The 19,319-nt window shown below is 45.1% G+C and overlaps 1 protein-coding gene across 5 annotated transcripts in view; it reads left to right on the top strand.

Moving 5' to 3' along the window:
- Window positions 1-19,319, top strand: part of TASP1 (taspase 1) — a 168,385-nt gene that overhangs the window by 63,495 nt on the left and 85,571 nt on the right. For all 5 annotated transcript variants that reach the window (XR_010086636.1, XM_063444031.1, XM_063444030.1 and 2 more), the window contains exon 9: window positions 12,446-12,552. Coding sequence is in view for 4 of the 5 variants with exons in the window: in XM_063444031.1 (XP_063300101.1) it covers window positions 12,446-12,552 (107 nt within the window). In the remaining variant the exon portion in view is untranslated. The remainder of the gene's footprint in view (window positions 1-12,445; window positions 12,553-19,319) is intronic.

The following is a 19,319-nucleotide window of genomic DNA, read 5'->3' as shown; positions in this document are numbered from 1 at the left end:
ACAGTGTGTGTGTTTGTGTAGTGTGTGTTTGTGTAGTATGTGCAGGGCCGGCGCCACCTGTAAGGCGACCTAGGCAGCCGCCTAGGGCGCAACTTACCAGGGGGCGCCGGATCCCTGTCCCCGCTGCGCCTCCTCATGCTGCGCCGCCTGAGCGCTTTAGCAAGCCCCAGGCGGCGCAGCACTGCTGCATGGAGGGCGGCCGGGTTTGTGACCGGCAGGAGGGAAGCGCAGAGCGCTCCCTCCTGCCGGTCTCTCCATGTAGCGTGGCCGGGCGGCGCGGAACGCGGGACAGGAACCTTTGTTTCCTGTACCCGGCCGCCGACGGAATGACAGGAAGTGCTCACTCAGTGAGCATTTCCTGTCATTCCGCCGGCGGCCGGGTACAGGAAACAGAGGTTCCTGTCCCGCGTTCCGCGCCGCCGGGCCACGCTACATGGGCAGGAGGGGAGGGTAAGGACCACTAAGGGAGGGGGGGTTAAGGACCACTAAGGGAGGGGGAGGGGGGGTTAAGGACCACTAAGGGAGAGAGGGGGGGGGGGTTTAAAGGACCACTAAGGGAGAGGGGGGTTAAGGACCACTAAGGGAGGGGGAGGGGGGTTAAGGACCACTAAGGGAGAACGGGGGGGGGGGGGGGTTTAAAGGACCACTAAGGGAGAGGGGGGGTATAAGGACCACTAAGGGAGGAGGGGTGGTTTAAGGACCACTAAGGGAGGGGGGGGGTATAAGGACCACTAAGGGAGGGGGGTTAAGGACCACTAAGGGAGGGGGGTTAAGGACCACTAAGGGGGGGGGGGTAAGGACCACTAAGGGAGAGGGGGGGGGGGTTAAGGACCACTAAGGGGGGGGGGGGGTAAGGACCACTAAGGGAGAGGGGGGGGGGTTAAGGACCACTAAGGGAGAGGGGGGGGGGTTTAAAGGACCACTAAGGGAGAGGGGGGGTATAAGGACCACTAAGGGAGGAGGGGTGGTTTAAGGACCACTAAGGGAGGGGGGTATAAGGACCACTAAGGGAGGGGGGTATAAGGACCACTAAGGGAGAGGGGGGGGTATAAGGACCACTAAGGGAGGGGGGGGGGTTAAGGACCACTAAGGGAGGGGGGGGGTATAAGGACCACTAAGGGAGGGGGGGTATAAGGACCACTAGGGGAGGGGGGGTATAAGGACCACTAGGGGAGGGAGGGGGGGATAAGGACCACTAGGGGAGGGATGGGGGGATAAGGACCACTAGGGGAGGGATGGGGGGATAAGGACCACTAGGGGAGGGATGGGGGGATAAGGACCACTAGGGGAGGGATGGGGGGGATAAGGACCACTAGGGGAGGGATGGGGGGGATAAGGACCACTAGGGGAGGGATGGGGGGGATAAGGACCACTAGGGGAGGGATGGGGGGATAAGGACCACTATGGGAGGGATGGGGGGGATAAGGACCACTATGGGAGGGATGGGGGGGATAAGGACCACTATGGGAGGGATGGGGGGGATAAGGACCACTATGGGAGGGATGGGGGGGGGATAAGGACCACTATGGGAGGGATGGGGGGGATAAGGACCACTATGGGAGGGATGGGGGGGATAAGGACCACAAAGGGAGGGGGGGTATAAGGACCACTAGGGGAGGGAGGGGGGTATAAGGACCACTAGGGGAGGGATGGGGGGATAAGGACCACTAGGGGAGGGATGGGGGGGATAAGGACCACTAGGGGAGGGATGGGGGGATAAGGACCACTATGGGAGGGATGGGGGGGATAAGGACCACTATGGGAGGGATGGGGGGGATAAGGACCACAAAGGGAGGGGGGGTATAAGGACCACTAGGGGAGGGAGGGGGGGTATAAGGACCACTAGGGGAGGGATGGGGGGATAAGGACCACTAGGGGAGGGATGGGGGGGATAAGGACCACTAGGGGAGGGATGGGGGGATAAGGACCACTAGGGGAGGGATGGGGGGGATAAGGACCACTAGGGGAGGGATGGGGGGGGATAAGGACCACTAGGGGAGGTATGGGGGGGATAAGGACCACTATGGGAGGGATGGGGGGATAAGGACCACTATGGGAGGGATGGGGGGGGGATAAGGACCACTATGGGAGGGATGGGGGGGGGATATGGACCACTATGGGAGGGATGGGGGGGATAAGGACCACTATGGGAGGGATGGGGGGGATAAGGACCACTATGGGAGGGATGGGGGGGGATAAGGACCACTATGGGAGGGATGGGGGGGGATAAGGACCACTATGGGAGGGATGGGGGGGGATAAGGACCACTATGGGAGGGATGGGGGGGGATAAGGACCACTATGGGAGGGATGGGGGGGGATAAGGACCACTATGGGAGGGAGGGGGGATAAGGACCACTATGGGAGGTTGGGGGGGATAAGGACCACTATGGGAGGTTGGGGGGGGGATAAGGACCACTATGGGAGGTTGGGGGGGATAAGGACCACTAGGGGAGGGGGATAAGGACCACTAGGGGAGGGAGGGAGGGGGGACAAGGACCACTAGGGGAGGGGGGGATAAGGACCACTAGTGGAGGGGGGATAAGGACCACTAAGGGGGGGAAGGACCACCAAAGGGGGGTAAGGAGGGAGGACTACTAAGGAGAGGGGAGGAGGGTGATTACCACTAAGGGGGTGGGGGGAGTAGGGGAAGGACCACTAAGGGGTTTGTGAGAGGGAGGACCACTAAGGGGTTTGGGAGAGGGAGGACCACTAAGGGGGGAGGGGGGAGTGAGAAGACCACCAAGGGGGACTGCAGAGGGACAGGGGGCTAAGGGAGAGCACTAAGTGACAGAAGGGGAGAACACGGAGGGACAGAAGGGAAGGGGAAATCAATAATTGAGGGGAGAGCACTATGAATTTTTTAAAATAAAAGAAAGAGCTGTTCCCATCTCAGTCCCTATCCTACCCCACAAACCCTCTCTTTTACACACACACACACACACACAGAAACATACAATGCATTCCTTACACGCAAACACACACTACATCCCCTATCAACACACTACATCCCTTACACAAATTGCACACATAAAACATCCCCAACTCATGGATGGGCCATGTAGGTGGATTTATGGGTGGGCATTGTAGGCGTATGCCCCCTGGGGGCCCAGACCTTGAGCTGTGTAAGGGGCCCTAAAAAATGGAGCTGCTTCCTGTTCGTTAATTGTTGTGAGCACTGTTAAAAACAGTCTCCAGAGAGCCTCTTCTACACCAGACCTGTGGAGCCAGACTGAGCCCATCATCAGCCTCTTGTCCTCATCTGGTGGTAAGTAGGCAATCCAATATATTATTAGTGGCACTAATCTCTAATTTACCTCACATTAAATGGATACTATAGTCACCAGAAGCACTACAGCATAATGTAGTGGTTCTGGTGTCTATAGCCTGTGCCTGTAGGCTTTTTAATGTAAACACACTGTCTTTTCAGATAAGACACTTTGTGAAGACTGGCGTTGGCCCATATGGCAGAGCATATGGGCGGGGCATTGTGATGTCATATGGGGGGGGGGGGGGCGGCAAGTTTTTTTTTGCCTAGGGCGGCAAAAATCCTTGCACCGGCCCTGAGTATGTGTATATAATGCAGAGCGTGTGTGTGTTTGTGTAATGTGTGTGTATTGAATGCAGAGTGTGTGTGTGTGTGTGTGTTTTTGTAGTGTGTGTAAAATGGGGGGGAGGGGGGCTTTTTTATTTTTCTAACTTAATAAAAAAAATACGTTTGTAAAATTTTTTATTCCCCTCTCCCTGTTTGTTACCTGGCCAGGGAGGGGGGATATAGTATTCCCGGGTGGTCCGCTGGCATAGAAAGTGCAGAGGGGGCCCAGCAAGCTCTTGCTTACCTTCCCAGTAGCTCCCCTGTCTAACTCTCGCAGCCTGTGTGTCGCGCGGAGCGTTGCCTTGGTAACCCGTGGCAACGCTCTGACGGCCACTGGACTCACAAGAGTTTGACAGGGGAGCTGAAGGGAGCTGCTGGGAAGGTAAGTAAGAGCTTGCTGCGCCCCACAGGACCGTTGGGCTTGTCATGGGCCCAGCTGTCCTGATCGGTAATATCGGTATCTTTATTGGCCGATACCGATATTGGCGAATATCGACCGATAAGATCGGCCAGACCGATAATCGGTCGATCCCTAAACAGTACCCCTCATGTACAGGTTTTAAGGGTTTTTTCAAAAGTTACACGGTCAAATATAAGGCCTGTGTTTCGTTTTTTTCACTTTGAAATTTGCCAGATTGGTTACGTTGCCTTTGAGAGCGTATGGTAACCCAGGAATCAGAATTACCCCCATCATGGCATACCATTTGCAAAAGTTGACAACCCAAGGTATTGCAAGTGAGGTATGTCCAGTCTTTTTAGTAGCCACTTTAGGAGTCACAAACACTGGCAAAGATATTTCTATTGAGACAGAGAGGGGTATTTTTTTTATATACACCCCTACATATATAACCCATAATAAGGAGCACATGGGATGGGCGGCAGCATTGTAACACAGCTGTGTGATACAAAAGGGAATACAAATACAAAAAAAACAAGTACGGTGCTCAAACTCCCACTACTATTGGGCAACAGCAACGACCATAGTACACATCAGCCCCAATACATACAGTAAAAACCAAAGAAAAAAGTTACCTGCGCTCTTAAAAAAAAATAAAAAAAAATGATATTTAAACAAATGGGGGTTGTTTGCCTTGACATGGCAGGTGGGCTCAACTCTCTCATGGCCATTTAGTGAAACTAAATAACCTCTAATTGTTTAAATATGCGTAGGGATTTGGGAAGAGCGCAGGGAACTCTTTTCTTTGATTTTTACTGTATGTAGTGTGGCTGATGTGTACTATAGTCGTTGCTGCCACGTTTTTGCAAATAGATTATTGCTTCCCTTTCAGTGCCTTTCACGACTTTACCTAACTGATCCTTCCATTGGTCAGTGTAATGCAATCTACCCCACTCTGTAGAATTAGAACATAGATTGGTGTATAGCAATGTGATAAGCCTCCTCTGGTTAGTTTTCTCTACACAGAGCTTTTCGAAGAAAGTTAGTTTTATGAGCAGCTTCTCTTACTTCATCTTTATTGGCAAAATTTTTAATTTGTTGTTTTGGTGAAACAAGCATGATGTGACAGAGGTAGATTGCATATTGGTCTTCTAAACCTATGATAATTTCCTTCTGTAGTGGGGTTTAATCATTGCTGGTAAACCTAATAGAAATAACTGAAAAAGAAAATTCTTGGGAGAATGGTATTTTTACTTTGTGGATTTTGCTCACCCACGATATTGGTCTATCTATCCATCTCTCCGTAGCCTCGATTTCTTTTGAAATGGTTTCTTAGCATCTGCTATAAGTTGCTGTCCTATTCTTTCTTCAAAATTTCTTTCTCCTGTAGATTTGAAGTGGATAAGTAGAAAGGGGGGACTCTGAATGAAAACAGACTCTGTGTACTGCATACCTTGTCTGGGTATACTCAATACATAGGTATGAAAAGTATGTTAAAGCGCTTGTTACGCCATACCTTCTCATATGATCCAAATGTAAAACACATGTACATGTAAGTCTCTTCTGTGTAAAGTTTAGTAATATGGAAGGAGACCCACAGACTGATGGTTATTCAAAGTGGAGCTTTTTGGTATGCACCATAGAGTGAGTAGACATTTTTGTTTTATAGTGTGGTTGGTTGCATTGTTCCCCCACCCACCCCCCCCCCCAGTGTAGAAGTTTAAATTACTCATTTTTATTGTTGCCTTAGGGAAGAGCGTAATTACTGATTGTAAAAAGGATTGTCCACGGATTCAAATGAGAAGTTTGCAATAAAGTGCAATAAGACACTTTAATTATGTTAAAAAAAACAACTTTTTTGTTTCAGGCCTTCTACTTGTCCTATAAATTCATAATATGATCTGTATAAATTCAACATATTAGAATGCCAAATGTGAATACCATAATTTAACTATTAGCTTAACCCCTTAAGGACACATGACGGAAATATTCTGTCATGATTCCCTTTTATTCCACAAGTTGTGTCCTTAAGGGGATAAAACTATACAAGGGATCAACACTAGTATTTTTTTTATTATTATTATTTATTATTATTTGTTTTTATCAGGCTATGTTGTAGTGTATAGTGTTGTCCTGGCTTTTATTTTGAAGATTTCAAGTTCAATTTTGATTTATTTTAGTCGGATCAGAAATAGCCAGCAATTCCAATGCAAGAAATCGGAGGTTGGTCTAAGCCCCCGTCCTAATGCAACATAGAGACGCAAAACCATTTTACTGAAGCTTTGTCCTCATAATTTGACTTGGAGTGTGGGCTGGAATCTGAACACATGCTGGAGTTAACTTGTGTTATAAGCCGTTATCCATTACATGTGTCTGATTTTAAATATATAAATAAAAACATGGTCTGTTATTAGTCATACACAAAATAAATAATACATTTAAATAATAAAAATGCTTGAGTGCTGTTACACAATTTAACAGGGAGTAGACAATAGCTCCAACTAATAACTGTGCATAGTAAAGGAACACATAGTGGTAACTGTAGCACATGGATACCTACAGCTATAGCTATATGTAAATATTTGCTATTTTATTTGTTGTTTTTTTTCCAAGTTATAATATTGTCTATTGTTTATTCCAAATGCTATTTCCGACTCAAAATACAGAAATAGTTTGAAAGGGGGTTGGCACATGTTTGGCCAAATTTGTTCACTGAATGTTGGCTTTAATCTTTGGCACACATTCAACATTCATTTTAACGCCTGCTGGTTCGAAGTCATCCAGAAATAACATTTACTAATTAATGAAAACCCAGTGACCACCAACATGCAGTCTGTGCTCTGAGGCCTAATCTCAATTGTATTTGCTGAAATTTGCCCAATAACGTGTACCAACGGCTTTCTCATTGAGGTGTCACATCCACCTACTTTGACATACGCGCCAAATAAATATGGGTTTTCAATGAAGTAAATTACGAGAAATCTTTGGATTTGAAATTCCTTCACATATCTATTTCCATTTAAGCATTTTAAAATAATGAACTCCGCTCAAAATGTTCCATGTGTTGTCGAGTGCAATCATGATTAATGTTTGCCAAATGGAGTGGTATTTGTATCCCTGCTTTCATCTAGAGTTTTGTGTAATTTGTTATGACTCCATTTTGTCTTAATAATGAAGACGGCATGAACTATTAATTTCCTTTTCCAGAAGGAAGAATTGTAAAACAAATATGTCTGCTGAATATTCTGCACATGTAACCCCATTACCAAGTCTTATGTAATGCCGATTGGTATTATCATGCATTGTCATGTAGTGTTCTGGATGGATCTCTTATAAGTTTATCTTTAAAGGAACACTAAAGTTACCCACGCCATTTCATGTTATTGTAGTGGTCCTGTTATTTTAACCCCGACAGACGCTAGAGGTGCTTTCTTCTCTAGAACCGAAGGATGCTCGGTCCTGGGATCTAATGCTGCTAATTGCTCTCCTCCAATCAAATGCTGCAATATTTGTCCGCTGATGCTTATTTCCAATACAATACTTGTCTATGAGAAGCATTGGATTGGAGGAGATTGCCGTAACAGGTTAGCCGGAATACTGACATCTTTGAATGTGCAGGGGGCAGATGCAGCAGAGGAGTCTCAAAGCTGGAAACGAGATGAGCAATCATTCTTTAACATTTTTAATACAAAAGGGGAGTGAACAGAGGAGACACTATAATCATGAAAATAATGTCTATAGGTTCCCTTTGAGATGGATCGGTCACACTTCAGATTGTTGTAATGGGCAATGTTTTATTAGAAACTGCCTATGCGTTGTGTAAAGAGGAAACTTTTTTGTATATTAGTGATACCTGACACCATGTAAGGGATGATTTTGATTTGGGATCTGTATTAAAGAGGCTACAAAATATAAAGAACATCCTTCCTTGCCCACAAATCATTACTCTGCCAGAGATTGGTGTGATGCATAAAACCATTCTTTGGGCAGCACCTTCTTAATTATAGAGGTTAAAGAAGACTGGTCAAGCTTAATCAATCTACGAGGAAATCCACAGATACTCAAGTAACCAATCATTATACCATATTGTGCAGAAGGTCGTCTTGGTATTCACAACATGTCACAAGCTTGCGGTAAGTGGGCTACAGTGGCAGAAGACGATACTGGTTCTCTACTCTTTGTTAAGAGCAGAGAGTTGATGCTTCAGTGGATGCCCAATATGTTGGACATCGCTTATCAAAACTGCAGTAATAAAGAGTGAAGAAGGAACCGCCTTGTGAATCTAGATTTCTGCTATGACCTACAGCTGCATTCAGTGTAAAATGCATGGATCCATAGAGCACGTCCTACCTTGTAAGGGTTTTTTGTGTGCTTGTGTCTGTTGTGGGTGTTATATATTTTCCATAGTGCCGGCTGCCTATTGGATTACAGCCCATTCTTGGAAGGAATCTGTCCTTGATCTTTATTGGATTTTGACATTTTTAATGCAAGAATTAATACTTATTGTTTCTTTTACTTTTCTGTAATATTGGATATGAGAACAGGGGACTGTAACAGCATTGGTTCTTCGTGGTGGAGAATAATTAGCATGGTTTGGGGAAAAGGGAAGTGATGAAAATACCTTTGACTCTAAAAGTCATCAACTATTTTTTTTATTCAGTTATACTCGAACCATGTTGCTGACTTTGTGTTTTGGAGTCTTTCAGGGTTATTCACTAAAGTGAGAATTCATGGTAAATCTAGACGTTAAAGGGACACTTTAGTCACCAAATCAACTTTAGCTTAATGAAGCAGGTTTAGTATATGGATCGTGCTGCTGCAATCGCACTGTTAAATTCTCTGCCGTTTAGGAGTTAAATCATTTTTGTTTCTGTTTATGCAGCCTACCCAAACCTCCACTGACTGTGACTCACACAGCCTGCAGGAAAACAAAATGGTTCCACTTTCAATCAGATGTAACTTATTTTAAAATTTTATATCTCCTGTTCTGTAAATAAAATTTTAAAGGACCGCTATAGGCACCCAGACCACTTCAGCTTAATGAAGTGGTCTGGGCAGGAGGTCCTTCTAGGGTTAAACCTGCCTGCTGTAAACATAGCAGTTTCAGAGAAACCGCTATGTTTACATTAGGGTTAATCCGGTCTCTACTGGCTGTCTCATTGACAGCCGCTAGAGGCGCTTCCGCGCTTCTCACTGTGATTTTCACAGTGAGAAGACGCCAGCGTCCATAGGAAAGCATTGAGAATGCTTTCCTATGGACTGACTGACTGCGTGCGCGGCTCTTGCCGCGCATGTGCATTCAGCCGATGACGACTGAAGGAGGAGGAGAGTCCCCAGCACCGAGGGAGCCCAGCGCTGGAGAAAGGTAAGTGATTTAACTCCTTCCTCTCCATTCAGCCCGGCGGGAGGGGTGCCATGAGGGTAGGGGGGGGGGGCTATTAATACTATAGTGCAAGGAAAACGAGTCCATAGGAAAGCATTTCTCAATACTTTCCTATGGACATTGTGCACGCTGGATGCGAGTTTCGCATCCAGCGTCGCAGAAGCGCCTCTAGCGGCTGTCAGGAAGACAGCCACTAAAGGTTGGATTAACCCTGCAATGTAAACATAGCAGTTTCTCTGAAACTGCTATGTTTACATCTGAAGGGTTCAAACCTGGGGGAACTGGCACCCAGACCACTTTATTGAGTCTGGGTGACTATGGTGTCCCTTTAAAGTTCTCTCTGTCTTCACTGTTACAGGTGCCGGGCAATTAGATTATTATTATTTTTTTATTTTATTATTATTTTATCCCTGCTGCCTTGGGGGGAGCTCGTGCCTTGCAGGGAGTGTACCCAGGGCCGATGCAAGGATTTCTGCCACCCTAGGCAAAGATCTATTTTGCCGCCCCCTCGTGAAAGCAAATACAATCTCACAGAGGTTGCAAAGTTTAAGCAAAAACAGCTGAACTGTGACTGTAGCCGAATTGGAGCATTCTTATAGATCAGCTATTTTGGCCTAAATTTTGCCATATGGTTTCCAGTTAGGTCGCCTACTACACACATACTGCTTTATGTGTATATCCATATACACATACTGCCTAATACCTACATCCATATACACATACTGCCTAATACCTACATCCATATACACACATACTGCTTAATACCTACATCCATGCACACATACTGCCTAATACCTACATCCATATACACATACTGCCTAATACCTACATCCATATACACATACTGCCTAATACCTACATCCATATACACATACTGCCTAATACCTACATCCATATACACACATACTGCTTAATACCTACATCCATGCACACATACTGCCTAAAACCTACATCCATGCACACATACTGCCTAATACCTACATCCATGCACACACACTGCCTAATACCTACATACATATACACATACTGCCTAATACCTACATCCATATGCACACACACTGCCTAATACCTACATCCATATACACATACTGCCTAATACCTATATCCATAAACACACATTGCCTAATACATCCATACACACATACTGCCTAATACCTACATCCATAAACACACACTGCTTTATACCTACATCCTTTAACATAAACTGCCTAATATATGCATCCATGCACACATACTGCCTAATACATCCATCTATACACACACACACATACTGCTTGAAGTATACATCCATAAACACACATTGCCTAATACCTACATTCATACACACATACTGCCTAATACATGCATCCATATGCACATACTACTTAAAGCGTGCATCCATATGCACATACTACTTAAAGCGTGCATCCATATGCACATACTACTTAAAGCATACATCCATACACACATACTACTTAATGCGTACATCCATACGCACATATTGCCTAAGACATGCATCCACACATACTGCCTAATACATACATTGAATACATAATTTATCGCTGTGATAAATGATGTATTCAATGCATTTGGTGAATTTAATTTATAATAAGACTAGCACAGACAGGCGCACACACACTGACACACATACACTCACTCACACTGACACACATACACTCACTCACACTGACACACATACACTCACTCACACTGACACACATACACTCACTCACACTGACACACATACACTCACTCACTGACACACTCACTCACTGACAGACATACCCCACTCACTGACACACACACACACACACAGGCAGACACACTCTCACTGACAGTCAAACACTTACACACTCACTGACACACATTTCTTTTTTTTTAGGCAAATTCAGCCTCCCTACCTCCCTTGGGTCAAGTGTGGGACAGCTTCTCACTCCTCCAGCGGCTCCCGGCTTCACAGAGGGCATGTGAGGGAGGAGTGGGAAGCTGCAAGAACAGTCTCCCTTGCCACCTGCCTTCTCCTTTCCTTTCTCCTCTGTCATTTATCGGCAGAGCAGGCACCTGCCATCAAGGTAAACAGGTGCCTGCTCTGCCTTACTTAGCACAGATTCTGGCCCCCTGTGGCAGTACTCCTCTCGGCACCCCCATTTCCGGGCACCTGGAGGATCAGCCCGGTGCTTGTTGGGGTGGGGACGGCAGCTCAGGACAGGGGCAGCCCATCCGGAAATATCTCAGTGGGCGCACCCAGCAGACTGGCGCCCTAGGCGAATGTAAAGGGCAGAGAGAGAGCATGGGACAGGTTGTTGCTGGTAATCTGATGTGGGTGATGTATCAGAAAATGTGTAATTGGTGTGTCTATGGGTCAGTGTGTCAGTGTTTCTCTGTATCACCACCACACACAGTAGATTTTTTAAGAACAAATACCACATCCCTGGGCTCAAATGTTTAGTTTTGGCAAAACAAAAGATGCATATGTCTCTCTAATTAGCCAACGGTTGCCAAAAGTAGATAGGTAGGTGTGTGTGTGTGTGTGTGTATATATACATAGACACAGACACCCATTTTTCAATTCAATTACATAAGAATCAACTCCAAACAAGATTAACCTTTTACTTCTGTACCAGACCTTTCATCAGGACATTTATTTATTTATTTATTGTACATGTGATGTATTCACAAAATAAAATAAATACAAAAAATACTGGTAAATTAAAATGTTTTGCAATAAATGTTTTACTTAAGTGACATTTATTCTCTATGTAACAATGTGAACAAAAGATTATTTTTTTTGTCTTCATTTTTTTTCTTCATATTTCTAATAATGAGGGTTTTTTTGTGCAAATACAGCAATAAAAATATCAATGATTTAAAATCCATATATAATGTGTGCTGGATCTCTAAATGAAAGAGAGAAGTGCCTGTCAAAGCAAACCTAGGGAACTCGTCCTGAAGAGGTTCTAATCGCTGCATATACACCAGAGTGATTTGAATCCAATGCATGTATGATCTAATGAATAGTGACATTTTGCTCCAATGTTCTCATCACTTTACCCATGCAGTATTGTCACACCTGGTTTATTTCTATTTTCTAGAATTAAGCCTTGCTGCTTTTAAGCGCAACAAAAGAAAATTGGAACTGGCCGAAAAAGTGGAAACAGATTTTATTCAGTTAAAAAAAAGAAGACAATCAAGTGAAAAGGTTAGATTTAAGATTACTTTCTGACAATTTGCACCTTTGCTTTTTCTTTTTTCCCTCTGTTTTGTATATGATTTTCATTTATTTATACAGTTTAAATAAATCTGCTGCACAGGCAGCCAACCTAGTTCGTAATAAATGTTTTTAAATTTGTTGAGAAAAGCCCTTTAAAAGATACCTTTTGAATGCTTCTCAAGAATCCAATACACCTGATATTTCCAGAAATCGCAAAATGTCTGCATTCTCCCAGCAAATCCCGTTACTCTGGATACTTTGTGAGTGTGTTGCACATTTGTATTTAAAGAGACACAAAGCACTATAAACACTGCCACTTATTAAAGTGCTGATGGTGCCATTAGTCTATGAACTCTATTTTCTGTCAAACCATTTTGCAGCAATGTAAACAAAAAACAGGGATCTCCTTGACGTCCATAGCTCACCATTCGGCAGCTGCACCACTAATTAGGAAATTACACTTTTGCCTTATCGAGTGGAAATCCAGCCAGCCTTGGATGGCAAAGATAGACTATAATATATCAGAGGACGACTGCAATCAGCTGTAGTGTTGAAGGTGCTTAGTGTCCATTTAAATTTTGTTCATGATTTTTTTTCAAATACAAATCTCGGTAGATGGCTACATATGGATTTTGGGTAGGAACACTCACATGGATCAGGATTCTATATTCCTGTCCATCTGTGAAAATAATGATTAATGGGGCCTTTATGGAACCTTTCACAATTCTCTACAGCACACGCTAAGGTTGTTCATTTTGTCCTCTTGTTCACTTTGTCCTTCAAAACTTTCCTTCTATTCATTAGGATGAATCCTGGCATACATGGAATTTCAGGTGCATCAACCCATCACATAATCTCATTTCATGGCTCTTCTTTGCCATGTGCCATTGATATCTACTCTGGGAGGGAGTTTAGGTTAGACCCCGGTAGTCACCTCTGTAGATGTGCTGTTTACTGGGTCTTTAGAGACAAAAGGCTGAACCCTGGCATGGCCTGCAAAAAATATTGGCCTGTGAGCATAACATAAACTCTAGGACTGCTATGGAGGACAGGAAAAAATCTACTGAGGATCCTACATAAGAACAGGAATTAATACTTCCTGTCCTGACTGCTGAGTGTGAATTTAACCCATTAATGATGCTGCCATGATGGACAGTAAACATATTTTTAGTTTACCATTATTCCATAACCACCAAACTGCTGGAAGCAGTGTAGACCGTCAAACTTTTAGGTACTGGCCAGGCTTCCTCTCTACTGCTCTACAGCCAACTTTAATTGTTGGCATTATGAATGGGACCATGACACCTTTCTGCACTTATGGTAGGGCTACCCTTTGAACATGGAGTTTTGGGGACTTGGTGCATTATGTTGTCTGGGAGGTGTATGGTGAAGGTCTCTTATTTCTGCCCAAGACTTGCCTATTATTTAAGGTTTCTGCTTCCATGCAATGCTCCATACGATAACTAGCTTTGTCAGCTGATCTTCACTGTCAGAGCCTTAATACCAGTCCATTGGAGGATTCCCCGCCCCCCCCCCCTCTTGTAGAGTGGTTTAATGGGTGAAGGAATACCTCGGGAAAGGTTGGCAGGAACACGGAAATGTGGACACAGTGGCTTTTGTTTCCTACATCCGATAAATTCAGGTCCCAATTTGCTGGACAGCTCATTCAACATACTCATCTGCTACATTAACCATCCATAGACGTAAAAAAACATTAAATGGGGGGAGGGTGGGGGCGTGGCTTGGCTAGTGATGTAGCAGGATGCATGTGGCTTGAGCTCCTAGGCACCAACCCGCAACAGCCTCAAAAATCTGTGTTTACCGTCACATAAATGGGGAAAACAAAACAGTCAGCTACCCCAAGGCCTGCACATATTGCCCAACCACCAGAGCAACCCGGCCCCATTGACTATTTTTTATCCACACCACAGGGCCTACGCGGGACCAGGATAAGGTGGCGCCATGCTCCCCCGGCCCTGTGAGCATGGCGGGCTTGACACAGGGCTCCCCGGCTGGGGATGCACTCACCCAAATATCTGCTGACTTGGCGGCCATCTCCGCAAGCATGCTTACCCGAAGGGACAAGGTTGAAATGGTGGCCGAGCTCCGATCCATTATCTGGCAGGAAATCACAGCAACGGGTGGACGACCTAGAAATTGACCACCTGCAATCGATACAACACCGCCAGGCCACTGACCTTGCTGCTACCAGGCAAGGCAATATCACCCTCGACCTCCTGCGCCAAGTTGAGAACCTCGACAACAGAGGCTGATGGAATAATTTACGTAGCCGAGGCCTGTCTGAAATGGAGGGGGAATCGCCACATGAGCTCCTTACAAGCCTGTTCTCCCAATTGCTCGGAGAAGAGGCCTTGCCTGACTTCGGCATTGAGAGGGAACACCGGGCCTTGCGGGCCCCCAGAAGAGATGGCCTACCCAGAAACATCATATGCTGCCTACTTTCATTCCAGCTCAAAGAATCGCTTATGAGGGCGGCTAGAGCACAGCAAAGTATCACGTTCATGGACACTCAAGTCTCTTTACCAGGACTTGTCCACACTTACCCTGGACGCTCACCTGCCTGGAGACTAATAACTCGCCTAGTGCAAGAGAAGAGGATCATGTTTAATGGGGGTTCCCATTCAGCCTACATGCCAAAGTAGGCAATCACTGGCAAATCATCCGTTAGTCCAATGATGTCCCACACTTCCTGCGGGCAACCGTCCTGACGCATGTAACGATTCCAGATTGGATCTTCGATGGCCCACCGGCACGTGCCACCCGGACCAACAGAGGCAGCACACAACATCCATGGAGAACTCCTGGCTAGGCCTCAGCAATGCAGAGGAGCCCAAGTGGCCCGAAAGAGTAAGGAGACCCCATGCGGGGCTGCAATGGGCTGGTTCTACTCCCACCCACCTTCAACGATAGCGGACGTACTCTTTCTAACACTCCAACCTGGTTGCCTGAGACCTGCGGACGGGGTATTCTCTCTGATTGCAGGTAGACAAGCCCGTGCTAACACCTTAACCATAGGGTATGGCCTGGACGCCTGAGGACGGGAGGGGGTGACGGGGCGATGCCCTCTGGGATTTGTACACGGTATCCACAATGCAGGCCCCAGAAAGCACTAACCCATGTGGCCCGGTGGGTAGGCGGGTGCGGGCGGAGGGCTGTCGGGTCACACGCACGCAATGTTGCACCACCACAGAGGACACCCAGAGATGGAGAGGGCCTTGTGCTTATATACGGGCTCTGACTTATACAAGTATGGTTAGATTCCCCCTCGGCAAGCTCCTAGACACTCACATGCGCACCATTACTAGAGCTGCTTCCCGCGGGTTGGGAGCCGCAGGGGACCGTGACACAGACACAACCCTATAGTGACGACACCACACCCTTTAGTGGCCTTCCCGATCCTCCTCGCAACTGACCCACTCTGTAAATACGACCGGGGTTCATTAGGGCGGGCAACCTTTCCCCCTCTGAACTACTCAACCTGATCTAGGATCGACGTTGCATAACCTATAACACACAGAACACACATCAGGTGCTCTCACCTTCCCCCCCCCCCTCCCCTCCTCCTTTTTTCTTTCTCACTTGTCCCTAGACACCACACAGAACCTGGAGTAAAGAACACCGCATCTCAACACACACCAGTGCGCTCCTGTAGCGGTCTTTCGTGAGACTATAGTCACACCGTCGCGAGGACGCACACACCTCACCACAACCCCATGAGAAATTTTTCACTATGTTTAGGCTTTCCAAGGGTAGTGGTAACTTTACCTAAACACTTCTATAACAGGAAAAATTGAAAACCTGCTTATGGTACTGATTGTTGCCGATGTACAGTTAAACTTCTAATATCACACACCTAATATCTAATATCTTCTAATATCTAATATCACACACCTGAAACCTGTTACTTGTACCGCCTTGACATCAACGCCAGAAATAAAGATTGTAAAAAACAAACAAACATTAAACGGTTTCGTTTGATTGTCAGAGAGAGCCCTTTTCAGAGATTGCAGACTTCTTTTCTATTGGTAAAAGTAGATTTCGCATTTATTTATTTGCATCCTTTTAAACAAACCATTGCCGTACAGCCATTTCTAAATAATAATAATATTGCTTGCCAGTTAGTTACGGTACTTCTGAAGCCAAACATGATGTAATTGGTGACTTCCGCTTAAACATTTATTACTTTTAGAAAACGCAGATTAAAAGGAATCACTTTATTTGCTTTTATGATTTGTTATACTTTTTTCTTTGCTTCAATGAAGACTCTTTGTAAATTCCAGATCGCAAAAAAAAAAAAAGCAAATCAAAAGTAAACGAAAAAAAAAATACGTATCCAAATTATTTGTTGGTCTAAATAGGGGTTTGTTGTCTAGGAAAACATTCAGACTTTCCATTCTTCGTGTTGGGGTTGTGCTGCGAATTGCTGCTCGCAGATACTCATTCATCTTGATACATTTTTCTGGAAAACAACCAAATGATGTGCTACAGGCCCCTCTGGCAGAAATACTAGGATAAACTAAAGTCCGAATGGTTTCTTTGTAATTTGTGCATACCTAGTGTGAATAGCACATCGAGATAAGCGTGGATAAACAAAATTACTTTAGGAAGTCATCAAGAACTAATGGCTAAAAACTTAAAGGGACAGTCTAAGCACCAAATTACTTCACCTTAATGAGGTTATTTTGGGACATAAATGCTGCACCGGCACTTATACAAATAAAACCTTTTTGTTCGTTTTTACGTAGAAACCACACAATTCTATTATGGTTTGCATCCTTTGTATCCTGTTGGGTGCCATTCTTGAATTGGTTGTTTTTTTTTTTTTTTCATAAATATTTATTAATCTATGGAACATCCTTACTGCAATTATAGGCAGCTAAGTTTCTGAACTCCTGAAGAAAATAGAGTGAATTATATGTCCTCCATATTACTCTCTGCCATTCCGTTAAAAAAATAATAATAAACACACGCGCGCACACACACACACTGTGTCAAGGTGTGTGTTTCTGTGTGTCAGATTCATATACACAGATACACACACTGGCACATACAAACACAGATACACACATCGCACATACAAACACAGATACACACAGATACATACACACACACACACACTGTATGTCAATGTGTGTATCTGTGTGCCACTATGTGCCAGTGTATGTATCTGTGTGTCCGATACATACATACACACACACACACAGATACACAAATACACACACCGGCACATACAAAAAACGGCAGAATTTTTAAAGAAATTCTTTATTTTACTGCTGGGGGGGGCACGATGTCAAAGGGTTCCACAGGAAAAAAATATTGGGAACCCCTGCTCTAGACTGCAAGCTCTTTTGAGTAGGCTCTTCATCAACCTGTTGTTCCTGTAACGTTTTCTAATTCTCATTTACTGTTAAATCTCCCCCTTTTATAATATTGTAAAGTGATGCAGAATAAGTTGGCGCTATATAAAAACCAATAACAATAACACACACCTAACCCTAATGCTGCCAAACTGCTCCTTGCGTTAACCTTTGAAATCCTGCTACGTTTTTGTCTTTCCACTAATCACAAATTTCCTGCACTAATATTGGCTGCAGGGTTTCCTACCAGCTTGCCACATATATCTTGAAGATTCTGTTTTGAATTTTAAGTTTTCTACAAACTGTGACAGTAACTCATCTCAACTTATTCTACTAGTTATTCTGAAGTGAAAATTAAGGATAGTAATTTAAATCATATTATGTGTACTAGTTTCTCTTCCATTTTCAAGAATCAGGAGTACACCTTCTGAATAGTTTCACACATGTACCAAACACCCACATGTCTCCACTCTAACCCACTTTAACTTGCCAAATGCAAGGATAGCTCCTGGAGCTGATTTGCTCTCAGGGGCGTATGTAGAGCATTTGGTACCTGGGACGGGTCCAGTTTTTGCCCCCCCCCCCACACACACTTTAAAATGTAAAACAAACCTGCAAATATTTTTAATGTATAGTGAGCATTGTTTGTGTTTGTGGTCGCAATTTTTAAACTGTATCAATACATTTTTGTTTTAAATCCGGAGAGCAACCTTACTTGATGGATTTCTATTTTTTGGAGCCTTGGTGATGTGCCTGGTGACGTTTCTTTTTGAGCGTGAGTGCAGGGGATTATTGCATATATATATATGCAATAATCAGAGACCTAAAAATCACAGACCCTCCCCCTCACCCCCACACACTTACAGAATCACAACACGTACACACACTTAACCACAGAGATACACACACATTTAGTAATTAAGAGGATCACCCAGCCCCCCTACCTTGCTCTGGGAGGGCTGGAGTGGATCCTCTCCATGGTGGTCAGTGGCTGCTGCCTGCAGGGATCTCTGTGCTCTTACTGCACAGGTCCCTCGCGCGCCCTGTAATGATTCCGATGCCTGGATGACGTCTTATCCCAGCTGCCGGCTCATTGCAGGGCATGCAAGGACTGTGCTGAAAGAGCACCGTAAGTAAAGTGCTCCCTGCCTCCCTCGCTGCACAGCCGGCCAAACACTGGGTTTTTAATAAGGGTAGAGGAGGGGCAGACAGGTGGGTGGCACGCCCTGAGTGACACCCCCCTACTAAGTGGCAACCAGGGCAGACCGCCTCCCCCTTAGTATGCCACTGCTCTTTGTCAATCATTGTTATAAGCTTTGCTCTCTGCCCCTGCCCCTGTCTATCAGCAATGTTACTGCATAGTGTGCACTGGCTCTG

The sequence above is a fragment of the Pelobates fuscus genome, chromosome 2, assembly GCF_036172605.1.
Source record: "Pelobates fuscus isolate aPelFus1 chromosome 2, aPelFus1.pri, whole genome shotgun sequence".
Classification (NCBI taxonomy): domain Eukaryota; kingdom Metazoa; phylum Chordata; class Amphibia; order Anura; family Pelobatidae; genus Pelobates; species Pelobates fuscus.
The sequence above is the reverse complement of the archived record's forward strand: the minus strand, read 5'-3'. Positions and strand labels throughout refer to the sequence as shown.